The sequence below is a fragment of the Narcine bancroftii genome, chromosome 3 (genome assembly GCF_036971445.1).
Source record: "Narcine bancroftii isolate sNarBan1 chromosome 3, sNarBan1.hap1, whole genome shotgun sequence".
Lineage (NCBI taxonomy): Eukaryota > Metazoa > Chordata > Chondrichthyes > Torpediniformes > Narcinidae > Narcine > Narcine bancroftii.
Genome location: NC_091471.1, coordinates 324,962,984 through 324,975,223, shown reverse-complemented (window position 1 = coordinate 324,975,223; position 12,240 = coordinate 324,962,984). Strand labels below are relative to the sequence as shown.

Below are 12,240 nucleotides of genomic sequence, written 5' to 3'. Positions count from 1 at the left end.
TCTATGGGATCGTGGAGGGAAGAGGGAAGATTGGAATAGGAAAGGGGAGTGATGAAGTTGAGACCATTGATGTCTCAGTGGCCACTGGATCCAGAGTGGGCAGCTGGACAGTACAAGGTGTCCAAGAGGAGGAAGAAGGCTTCCAGCTGGAGAAGTCACAGTCATAAACATTGAAAGCAGGAGAACCTCAGCTGGTCAGACAGTGCACTTTACACAGCAAAGAAACAGAGCCCGTGTTTCGCCAAGGTATGAAAAAGATGTTGACATCGCCTGGTTCTTTGCGTGATTGATGGGAGCTTGGTCTAATGGGGCTGGAGGGGGGGTGGGAGTTCCGGCTGCTTCCTCGCTGTCCAGGTGACAATGTTGGAGAGAGTTGTGCTCGGGAGCTGGTGCGCTGCGGGCTCGGTTGGCGGCGGGCCGGGGGGAGAGGTGCTGGTGATCTGAGCGTCGCCGCCTGCTCCGAGTGGAGCCGGGGAACGAAGCTCCGCCGCCCCCCTCAGTGGCGTTCACTTGGGACGGGCTTCCCGAGCGCCCGGTGAGTTACTGCTGGAGTCTCGCCCGCTGGCGCCGATCCGGCTGCACTTCCATTGTGATCCTCTCTGTGTCCGAGCCACGTCGGGACCTCCTCCCCCCCCCCCCGGGGCCCGGCCTGAGCCTTTCTCCTCTCCCGGTGATCCCGTCCCGTCCCGACCCTGCTCCCGTCGCTTTCACCCGGGGCGGCCGCCCGCCTCTTCCTCTCCGATTCGTTTGCGGCCTCCCTCCGGATCCCGCCAGCGAAACCGGTGGCTCGGGAAAGTGGGGGATTCCTCCCTGGGAATTCTCGGAGCGGGAAGCGACCCTCCAGAGGGAATGAGGGATTACTCCCGGCGGACGAGTGAGAGGGACCCCCCCCCCCCTTCGCGGGGCGAATGAGCGACACGGGGGCGAGGGTGACCCCCTAGTCCCAAATGGACCCAGAGGTGCGTTTCCCTTGCGGACGGATGTCTTCAGGGTCCTGCGGTGGCCCCCGTGTCGAGGGTCCCGGTGAGGGGTTTCCCCAGTTCTGGGTGACTGTGTTCCCGATCCCAATGTCCTTCGTAGGGCTCTGGCGGGTTATTCGCTCGTCGCGGGTGGTCGGAACATCGTGGCGTTGAAATGACCAACTTGGGCGATAAACGATTGAACCCAAATGTGCTGGAGAAACTCCGCAGGTCTCATTGGTGTGTTCCCCCCCCCCCAGGCTCCGATCTGTTTATGGTGGGAGGACGGCGGGGCAGGGGTGAGACCTTCCCTGGATGCAGGAGGTGGAAAGCGACCCATCCCACCGCGACATTCCGCTCCGTCCTCCCTGCCCACCCCGCGGGACGCGCCCGATCCTGCTGGAGCTGGCGGGCAGGACTTTTGAATCGTGTTGGGTGTTGGAAGCAATGTAAGGAGAGCGAAGCGGCCAGGGATTGAGCAGGCGGGGAGCGCCCAGGCATGGGGAGAGAACAGGAGCTGGTGCAGGCTGCGAAGAGCGGCGACGTGCCGGCGGCGCAGAAGTTGTTGGCCAAGATCAAGTCGTCGAAAACCAGTAAGTAACCCGAGACTCGCTCAACTTTGCAAGGGCCGCGATCCGGACCATTCCGATGTTCTTTTGTCCGATTCTTTGACAGGGAGTTTGGGGAATAGTTGGTCCCAGAGGAAGACTTAACTTTTGTTTTGGTTCCTACAAACTTGCGCTGGGTTGGAGTGGCTGCAGCGGCGGTGGGCGCACAATTTTCCAGTCACCTGCCGCCAGACGATTGAACGTGAACCGGGAGGAAACGGGGGGCGATGCAGAATTCTCTTCCCCGAGGCAGTGCAAAAAGAAATAAATAAACGGGCTCGGAAAGTGCCCCATCGTAAACAAATGATGAAATGTAACTGCAACACAGAGAGTCAATAAAGCGTTCAAGTCGAGAGTTTGTGGCTGAGGAGTCTTGATGGTGGACGGAGCTGCTCCTGGTGGATCTTGTGGCACTTCTACCTACCACTTAATTGATGGTATGAGCAAGGACAGAGGGTGTGCTGGGTGGTTTGAATCCTTGATGAATGCCGATGCTCTCCGAAAGGCAGCGTTCCCTGTAGATGTTCCCGACTGTGGGGAAGGTTTGACGTGACGCCCCGGGTTGTGTCCACTCTATTTTGCGGGGCTTTTCGCTTGGGGACATTGGTGTCCTATACCAGACCGTAATGCAGCCAGTCAGCAGACTTTCCATCCACATAGAAAATGGCCAGGGCTTCCGATGTCATTGCAAAACCTCTGCAAACTCCTGAGGACGTGCTTTCTTCACGATGCCTGTGTTGAGTCCAGGAAAGATCCTCTGAGATGGTGACTCCCAAGAACTTAAATTTACTCTCCATCTCTGATCCCTACCACTGATCATTGGATTGTTCACCTCTGTTTTTTTTTCCCCTTCCTGGAGTCAACAGTCAGCTCCTCGGTTTTGGTGACATTGTGAGCTTGAGGTTGTTGTTGGTGTGCCATTCAGCCAAGTTTTCACTCTCCCTCCTGCTTGTTGACTTTGCCCCCTTTTTGAAAACCACTGTGAACTTGTGTCAGTGTCAGGGGTGTTGCTGTCATATTGACCCACACAGTCATAGGTGTAAAGCAAGTTGAGAACGCAGCCCTGTGGTGCTCTGGTACTGATGGAGATTGTGGAGGCGACATTCTTAACAATCATGGCTGGCACGGTTGGCATAATGCTTAGCGCTTCGCCTTTACAGCGCCAGCAATCCTGTGCGGTCTGTCAGGAGTTGTACATTTTCCCTGTGTCTCTGTGGGTTTCCCCTGGGTCTTTGGTTTCCTCTCACTGTTTGAAACGTACCTGGGGTGTAGGTTAATTGAGTGCAATTGGGCCGCATGGACTTGTGGGCTGAAATGGCCTGTTGCTATGCTGTATGTCTACATTTAATTTAAAAAAAAATTAAATTTAAATAAACTTAAATTTAAAAAAAATCCTCACTGATTGTGGTCTGGAAGTGAGGAAATCCAGGATCCAATTACACAGTGGGGTGTTGAGTCCCAGGTCTTGGAGTTTGTTGATCAGTTTTGAGGGGATGATGGTGTTAAATGCCAAACTGTAGTCACTAAAGAACACCAGTTGGCATTGAACTTGTTTACTTATTAGTGCATAGGAATTAACTTGAGGGGCCAGGTGCATTGCTGACAGCTGTTAAGACCTTGTCCAATTCCCACTTCATTGCCACGATCTTCAAATAATTTCGTCTGTTTGTTTCAGATGTCAATAGTGAATACAGCAACAACTATGGGCCATTTGACCCATAGGGTGTATGCTGACCATTTAGCACCCATTTACCCCAGTCTCATTTTTATTCATTTATTGCTATCTAATCCCTCCAAACACTCAGGGCCAGGATTGAACCCAGGTCTCTGAAGCTGTGAGACATCAGCTATACTGTTACCATTTGCCCAATTTTTGAATGAAGTTCTTACTTGTTGCACCAAACCTGTACCCTCTCCCACCTCTGAGCCATGTCTCCACCCTACCACCTTTAGAATGTCAGCTGGGGTGGGGAAGAGGTTTAGGCAGTTTGACTTTGCACCAGTTTCCTTGTCCAATTTTCCCCCACTCAATGGTTTGCTTTCCAACTTTTAAGAATGAGATCCAGAGGGGGGAACGAATGTTATTAAAAGTTTGAGAACTCGTCCACCAGTAAAAACAATTAACAACCTGCATTTAATTATTTTATTATCTTGGGCTCATGACTGAAAGTTTAACTTGCATTTGAGGCCACATTTGGATGTTGGAAGCGTGTGTTGAGGGAAGTAGTCAAAGCAATGACTTGCATTTATGTATCTCGTAATGTGTGCCAAGGTGCCACACAAGGTTTAACACCCAAATGTATAAAGAGACTTTGGGGGGAAAAAAATTAATAAAAGCTTGTTTAGAGGTGGGTTTTAAGGAACAAGGTGAGTGAGTGGTAGGGGTTAGCGAGATGGCTGCAGAATTTGAGGCAGGTATCTGAAGGCTAGTGGTGAATAGTGTGACTGCAAATCAATTGGATTGGTTGAGACCAGAGGTCTGTTGTCTAAGGGAAGCTTTGGAGACATGAACAAGCTTCGAGATGGATCTGAACAAAGGCTGGGAATGATAAACTAAGTGTAGGATTGATTTTTCGTTATGTACTGATTGGAGCAACACAATTGGAGCACCAGCGACCAGCGTTCGAATTTGGTGCAGTCTGTAAGGACGTGCTCCCCAGTGTCTGCGTGGGTTTTCTCTGGGTACTCCAGTTTCTACCCACATTATAAAGACCTGGGTTAAGAGAATATTTGGCCTATCAGGTCTATGCGAACCACCAGCAAAGCAATTCTTGTCTTTGTATTTTCTTGCAATCCAGCATCTTGTTCTATCTCACACATCCCCTTGAAGTTCACTGATTTAAAAAAAAAATGTTGCCACATGCATTCATCAAGGAACAACTTGTACTATTCATTTAGCATGGCTTTGGGATAAGGGAGGAAACTGCACTGGAATCCAAGTCATCACAAAGGAACGTGCAAACTCTGTGGAAGTGGCATCCAAGCTCCAGATTGAACATGGGTCTCCAGTGCCATTACACAGCACTGACTGCCTCAGTTACTGAGGCTGAACATTTACTCTTTGTCTATAAATTTAACAGAATCCTTTCATTCACATCTGCAGTCAAGCTCTTAAACATGCATTCTGCTGTCCCTTACCCTGGCTTGGCTTTGCCCAGCCCCTGACATATAGGTGTCACTGAACTCCCATGCGTTGGAGATACTATGTAAATGCAAGTTTTCATAATCAAGGCTGACAACCATTTCTCGTTGAAGCACGTGTTTTGACCAAATAGTCAGGATCTGTTCAGATGAGCTGGGGTGAATGGAAAACAATTTGGCAAAATGCTACTGGGATAAATTGATTTTTATTTTCAATAACAGCTTAAGTGAAGTTTGGATTTAGTTTGCTTTCATAATTTCCCTTTTAAGTGAATGTTTTACTGCTTAGTACTCTCCACTAAGCAATCTCTTAAATGCAGTTGGAAAAAGCTCGCCTCTACCATCTTTCCAACCCAGAGCAGTTTACGGCCAGTGAATTACTTTCGAAATGTTGTCCTTGTTCTAATGGAGTCCAGTCCTAGTTGACCAGAACACAGTAAACTTATTCCAACCCATTGTAATTGGGCAGCTGTTGCCAGGAAATGTTTGTCAGTGATATAGGTTTAGGTCACACTTCCTGAGTTGAAGGATCACAATGCTCAGTTTATGAGGTTAATGTCTACCTGGAATCCACTGATGCTTATTGTTTAGGCTTGGATCTGCCATTGCAATTTATGGTTTGGAACTCTTTCAAGACTTTTTTTTAGATAGGCACTTAATAAGCAAAGCACAGAAGGACACAGACCTAGTACAGGCAACAGGGATTGCTATAGATGGGCAAAAAAAAGGTTCCGGTGAAAACTGCACAGCCAGAGGCGCTGCTGTCAGCTTGAAAACGAAATAGGAGTCTTCCAAGAAAGAGTTTGGATCTTGCACACAAATCAGCAATAATAAAGGAGCTCCTCCTGAATCTTGAATTGTTTATTCATCTCTGGCATAGGAAGTCGTATTGCAAATATCAGTTGGTACAGAATACAGCTAGGCTCTACAGCCTACAGTGCCTGTGTTGACCATGATTTTAATTTAGATAGGTAGAGCACGGTAACAGGCCCTTCTGGCCCATGCCGTCCAAATACACCAATTAACCTACAGATCCGAACGTTTTTGGAGGGAGGAGATAACCAGAGCACTCTGAGGAAGCCCACCTAAGAATGTACAAACTCCTTACAGACAGCGCTGGATTCAAACTCCGGTTGCTGGTGTAGTAATACCATTGCGCTCACTGATATAACCATGCTGCCCTGATACCACATTACATTTCTGCTGATTAGATGACACAATTCATAAATTAGATCAGCCATGATGGTATTGAATGGCGGAGCAGGCCATTTTTGGCCTACTCCTGTTCCTATGTTCTTACCCTGCGTATTCACATGCATGTCTGGATGCCTCTTAAATTCAAGATTCTTTTATTGTCAATTAATAAAACGGAAAATGTAATATAACACAAATTAATTTTCTTCAGTCTACCATAAGGCAGACAAAGATTTGCCATCTGCAGAAATTGTCCCTTAGATTCAGAGAAAGAGAGGCAAAAGAGAATTCCCCCAGAGTGGTTGAGTGTCCATAGATTAGCCTCCAGCGCTCCTACAGCCTCTGCAGCCATGCAGCTTTCAGTCCAAACCATCAGCAACCTGAGCTCCAGATCCCACGGCACCCTCTCGCATCTCGGTTCAAATACCTCGTACTCCTTTAGCCAGTCTCCATCAGTCTGCAGCCACCAGCAGCCTGCACCCTGTGTGGGTTCCTTGCCTCGAGCGACCATTGTGTTTTTTCGCCTCTGGCTGGTCCACTGCCATGTTTTCCATCCTGTGGGTTCTCTCCTCTGCTTCTTCTTCTGAAAAGCGGTGGGGGGGGGGGGGGGGGTGGGGAGATTACCTCTTACCCATTTTCTAGAGCCAAACTTCTGCTTCCACGGAGTCTGCAACCCCTTGAGGCGGCTGCTGAACATGGGTGCCCTGACCCCTCAGTTGCAAGATTTTAAAATAAACCACCGTCTCCTTTAACAGGCCACTGAAAGCCTGGAGGGAATTGACGGGGTAGTTGGACCTCATGGGTCTGACCAGTGTAAATATTGAGGAGGGGTATATGTGATGGACTGAGCCACATTCACAAACCTCTGCAGTTTTGTGTGTTTTCAGGCAAAACAGTCCCTGTTGGTAGATTTGTTCACTGGTGTTAGTGGTACGGTATCAGGGTTGTGTCCGTTTGTGTTTAATGGTTAATTCCAAAATCTTCCATTGCTTTACCTTCCCCCAGATACAGCCTATTGATGGATTTGCTATAATTTTGGTTGGCTTCCAAACCTCCTCCATGAAATCTGCCTCCTGTGCCCTTGCTCATAGTTGCACACGTTCTCCTATCAGCCTGGTGTTCTCTGGGACATTCTCTGTTTATTGCTTCTCTGTTCCTAATGAACTCTATTTCTCAGTACTCCAGTCATCCAAGAACTATGTACTTCAATGCTTCCACTATTTCGTACATCCTGATTTTCCTTTCTGTGTTAGTACCTTAGATCTTGACTTTGGAATTTCCTTCCTAAACCCCTTTTCTACCAAGTTTTTTTTGCCTGATATTACGACATCTACAGAATCTTATTTTCCCTAAAACCTAACTCTTTTGATAATATCTCCTTGGGCAATGCACCTTTTGTGTTCTGTCATACTCGGAAATTTTACAGTGTGAAAGGAGCTCTAATTGTAGATTATCATTTAAATTTTCATTACCTTGCTGCTCTCAATTAAAATAAATTATTGCAAATGAACACAAATTAAGAAATTGGTCTGTCTTCGCATCGACCTTCTTCTGAGCAGTCAAATTCAAGTTTATGATCATCCGATTGCATAATCTGACGAAACAGCATTCTCCAGTCTTCAGGCATAACACACGTACAGACAAACTATACATATGCAGTGTGTATATACATGTATAAAAAAAAAAGTTAAATAAATAAAGTCTCTGAGGGTTTGTGTGAGCCATTCCTTTGGTCGTTCAGCATTCTCACTGCCTGTGGGAAGAAGCTGTTCCTCCGCCTGGTGGGGCTGGCCCTGATACTCCTTTATCTCTTTTCCAATGGGAGTAGCTGGAAGATCCCTCGTGAGAGTCCTCAGTGATTTTTGACAGCCCTCTTCAAACATCGACCCTGATAGATCGTCAAAGTGTGGAGGGAGACCCCAGTGATTCTCTCTGCCACCCTTGTGGTTTTGTGGATTGTCCATTGATTCAGCAACCATAGTGATGCAGCCAGCCAAGATGTTCTTGATGAAGCTCCTGTAGAAAGTTGACAGGATGGTGGCCAGTAGCCTGGTTTACTTAATTCTCCTCCGGAAGTGCAGTGTCTTTTGTGTGTCCAGGATAGGTCACTTTTTAAGTAGATTCCAAGAAACTTGGTGCTCTCTACTCTCTCTAATATGTGCTATAAATGTGTAGAGAAGGGTGGTCGTCCCTGGTCCTCCTGAAGTCCACAATTATCTCAAACCATTTTGCTGAGATTTTCCACCTCTTCTCTGTCATGTCATCTGCAATTTCGATGGCACTGATGAAGCTGGATCTGGCATTGGAGTTGTGGGTCAGTAGCATGACAGGAATGGACCAAGCACACAGCCCTGAGGTGCATCAATGCTCAGCGTGACATGCTGGCAACCCGGAAAGACTATGGTCTTTCTGTTAGGAAGTCCAGAATCCAGTTGCAGAGAGGGGTGGTGTTAAATCCCAGTGAGGACAGCTTCTCCACAGTCAGGAAGTGTTTCTCGACTTTATATGCCAGCCTCTGTCATATTTGAGTCATTAGTGCTGAGAGCACAAGCTGTGAACACACATCCAAACTGACAAACTTCATTACGTCTGGAGGTTTCAAGTCCTTGACTGAAACTGGGTGATGGTCTCAAGTTTCTACTTGCAAGCCTTTTTAAACTGCTCCCCCGGGTCATTTGTTAAACTTGCTCCATTTGTTAATGTCCCATAGGTTCTGGGTTCGTTGGGGACATTTGAGTGGAATATACTGCACGATTTCACGCATGTAGCCATGTGTTTGAGTGGCACTGCCTAATTTCTGCCCCTTTCTCCAACCTTATGATGAAATCAGCAGCGAAAATGGGGAAGCATTTTTAAAAAAAACCTGGAGATTCTGGGAACTTGAGCAAATAAAGTCGAGGGGCTCAGCTGGTCAGGCAGCATCTGTGGGTCAAAATGGTCAGTCATTGTTTTGGGTTGATAGCCTTTATCAAGAATGCATTAAAAGGGGGGGAGGGGAAAGAATTTGGAGAGAAAACTAGGGAAGGATTAAGAGATGAAAGTATTGTATAGAGGCAGCAGAGACGACTAGGAGGGTAGAGATAAAGTTATGGAGGAGCAGGTAAAGAAGAGATGGTGGAGGGGTTACAGGAGGAATATGAAGCACTTTTCCTTGCGTATATTTTTGTCTTCAGCCTGGCAATAAATGAGGCTGAGGGCAGGTATCTCCGTGAAGGAAAGGTGCCGGGAATTAAAATGATTGGATCCACAGACAGCGCATGGGTCCAACAAAGTGGTTGCTCAATCCAGTGTTGGTTGGTAAGAGAGAACTCTCACAGATTGGGATTCTTATCAAATATGTCTGTTCAGTGTGGCCCAGTGTTTATCAGATAAAGGATCTGGAGGTATTGAAATCCTTGGGAAAGTTTACACCTGAATCCTCTTGTCTCCTCCACCTGTGGGGAAAGTTTAAGGAGGAAACACTTGAGCTGTTTTTAGATTAATCAAAGCAAAGCAGATATTGAATAGACTGGAGCTGTGTCAACTTTGTTTTGGGAACAGTTTGCACAGAAATAAGAGTTGGATTGCCCAGCCACAATGCAGTATGACACTTCCAGAAGCAAGATTGGACAAACTCTCCTTCTGACTTCAGAAGACTTCTGTTTATATCAATAAGATTTTTGCACAGTTCTCTTTTGAAATAGCAGTTCCTCAATTCATTGTGTGTTTTCATCAGTTCTTGGATCTGAATCCAGCTTTATCGGTTTGTTTTCTGTAGACATCAAGACTGTGGTTCTTTCTGCTTGCATCAAAAGTCAATGAGCTTTGAATTATTAGCGGTTGGGTCATTCTAACTTGTCCGATTGGCTATAGATTGGAGGGATTCTGGATTTCAGTTTCCATGACATTATTTCCTTTCATTCCTTGGGGAAATTGCCTTGATGACTCTCAGGCCTTTTGAAACTACCTGACCAATTTTGTGCTCTTGCTGGATGAAGATATAGCCTCTGAAGGGAATGAGTAAAGCTCCCTACCATGTACCTCCAAGTACTTTGTAACCTCATCCTTGACAACCAACTCTAATGTCTTCCCAACCACTGTTGTCGGGCTACCTGGCTTCTAATTCCTTCCTGCTATCTCCCTCCCTTCTTGAATAGTGAGGTGACATTTGTGATTTTCCAGTCTTCTGGGACGATTCCAGAATCTATTAATTCCTGAAAGATCATTATCAATGCCTCCACAATCTCTAACGTGGTGCAATCCATCTGGTCCGGAAGACTTATCCACCCTTAGACCATTCGGCTTTCTGACCGCCTTCTCCCTTGCACTCTTCCTGATACCCTTTGACATCTGGCATGGTAAAGACTGATGCAAAATACTCATTTAGTCCCTCTGCCATTTCCTTGACTCCCATGGTTATTTAATCAGAATCATTTTCTCGGGTTCTCTATCTATGCGCATCTCTCTTTTATCCTCCATATACTTCAAGAAGGTTTTTGTATCCTCTTTCATATTATTTGGTGGCCTACATTCGTACTTCATCTTTTCCCTCCTGAGGAGTTTTTTAGTTTAGTTCTTAAAACCTTTCCAATCACATTTCAGATTTATTGTCAGACTACATGCATGACATCACATACAACCTTGGGATTCTTTTTCCTGTGGGATCTTTTATTTTCCCACTAATTTTTGCTTCTTTGTATTTGATCTTTTTCTTTCACGTTTGACTTTCCTTGTCAGCCACATGTGTCATTTTTCCATTCAAATATTTCCTATTTTTTGGTCTGTATTTATCCTGCACCTTAAGACACCTTATGGCACCTTATCCTGCCATTAAGAAATGGCTTGCAGAAACTCCATCCATTCGTTGCTCTGCCGTCTTCCCTACCAGTGCCCCCTTCCAATCCTCTTCTCATGCCATAGTAATTCCCTTTACTCCCTTGAAATACTGACACATCTGATTTTATTTTCTCCGTTAAATCTCAAATTTAGCTCATCATATTGTGATCACTGCTCTTGAATTTCCTTTATTCTAAGATCTCTAATCAGCTCTCGTGCATTTCATAAAGCCCAATCCAGAACAGCCTTCGTGGGCTCGTCAACAAGCTGCTCTAATATGCCATCTCATAGGCTTTCCACAAAATCTCTCTCTTGAGATCCAGTCCCAAGCTGGTTTGCCCAATTTACTTGCAAAAATCCCACGACTACCATATCATTGCCCTTCTGACACTGTTGTATCTGCTGTTGTCCACATCATGGGTCCTCTTTGGAGGTCTGTATATTAAAGACAACAGTGTCTTTTTACCTTTGCTATTTCTTAACTCAAGCTAACACATTGCCTGATTCTATCTCACTTCTTTCTAATGATTTAATGACTGGTCGTCTTGTTACTTGAGTAATACTGGCATGGATATGTGGGACCTATACATATCTGAGACCTGGATGGGGTGCAGTCAGAGGAGTTCCCATTCAAAATGGAAATGCAAAGTATACGCTCAACTTAAACTTCATAATTGTACCCCTCACCTCTCCCTATTTTATCAGCCCCCTGTTCTTTCCAGTAGCAGCAAAGTGATCCTGCAGGTGCTGACTGTTTCTGAGGTCGTCTAAATAGATGCAACCCTCTGGGACCCTCTGTAATTGTCATCTCTGTAATATGTGTTCACAGCAAGTTTCACCTCCTGCCGCATCACAGCTGAGTTTCATTCATAAAGTTACAGGTCCTAGCTGATCCTGTTGGATAGAAATCTGGAGAGGATTCCCCCTACCCCCCCCCTTCCACACTCACCCTCTCCAGAACACAGGTCTGCTGACCAGGATCAAACTTGTTCACTGGAATCACACTGGAAGGGATAATTTACATCTCATTCAATAGTAATGGTGATCTGGGTCAGGCGTTTGTGAACTGTAATCTGACTACTGAGAAACGAGCAACAGATCAAGGCTGGCTCCTAGGACAATGTCAGAAGTACTGACTTTTCAATGAAACTTCTGTGTGGTGGCACGGCCAGCAAGCTGGTGTCTCACAGTAGTTGTGATCCAGGTTCATTTCTGACCACAGATGCTATCTCTAGAGTTTTGTGTGTTGTCCTTGTAACTGTGGGTTTCCTCTCGAATCCCAAAGATCCATAGTGTATAGGTGAGAGGTGGAATCTGGGGGTAAAAATATAGAATGAATCTAAATTCAATATTCTTGAAGCTGGGTTGGGGACTTCGCAGGCAGGTTAAAAGATGTTATGAACTTGATGTGAAACTGGAGAGCTGAAGGCCCTGAAATGTTAAATGGAGACCTACCTACCCCCCCAGGTGGATTATAAATGATTGTGTCAGTTGTTCAGAGCTATCTCCCTCATTTCTTACCC

General features: G+C 46.1%; 1 protein-coding gene across 6 annotated transcripts in view; it reads left to right on the top strand.

The window, feature by feature from the left end:
* Positions 1–357: 357 nt before the first annotated feature.
* The window catches only part of LOC138759110 (caskin-2-like), a 314,437-nt gene continuing 302,554 nt past the window's right edge, over positions 358–12,240 (top strand). For 4 of the 6 annotated variants that reach the window (XM_069929036.1, XM_069929038.1, XM_069929037.1 and 1 more), the window contains exons 1-2: positions 645–959; positions 1,220–1,552. In XM_069929036.1, coding sequence (XP_069785137.1) covers positions 1,459–1,552 — 94 coding nt within the window. In that variant the 5' untranslated portion in view covers positions 645–959; positions 1,220–1,458. Of the gene's footprint in view, positions 536–644; positions 960–1,219; positions 1,553–12,240 lie in introns of those variants that run through there. The other 2 variants (XM_069929034.1, XM_069929039.1) reach the window with 2 other exon arrangements.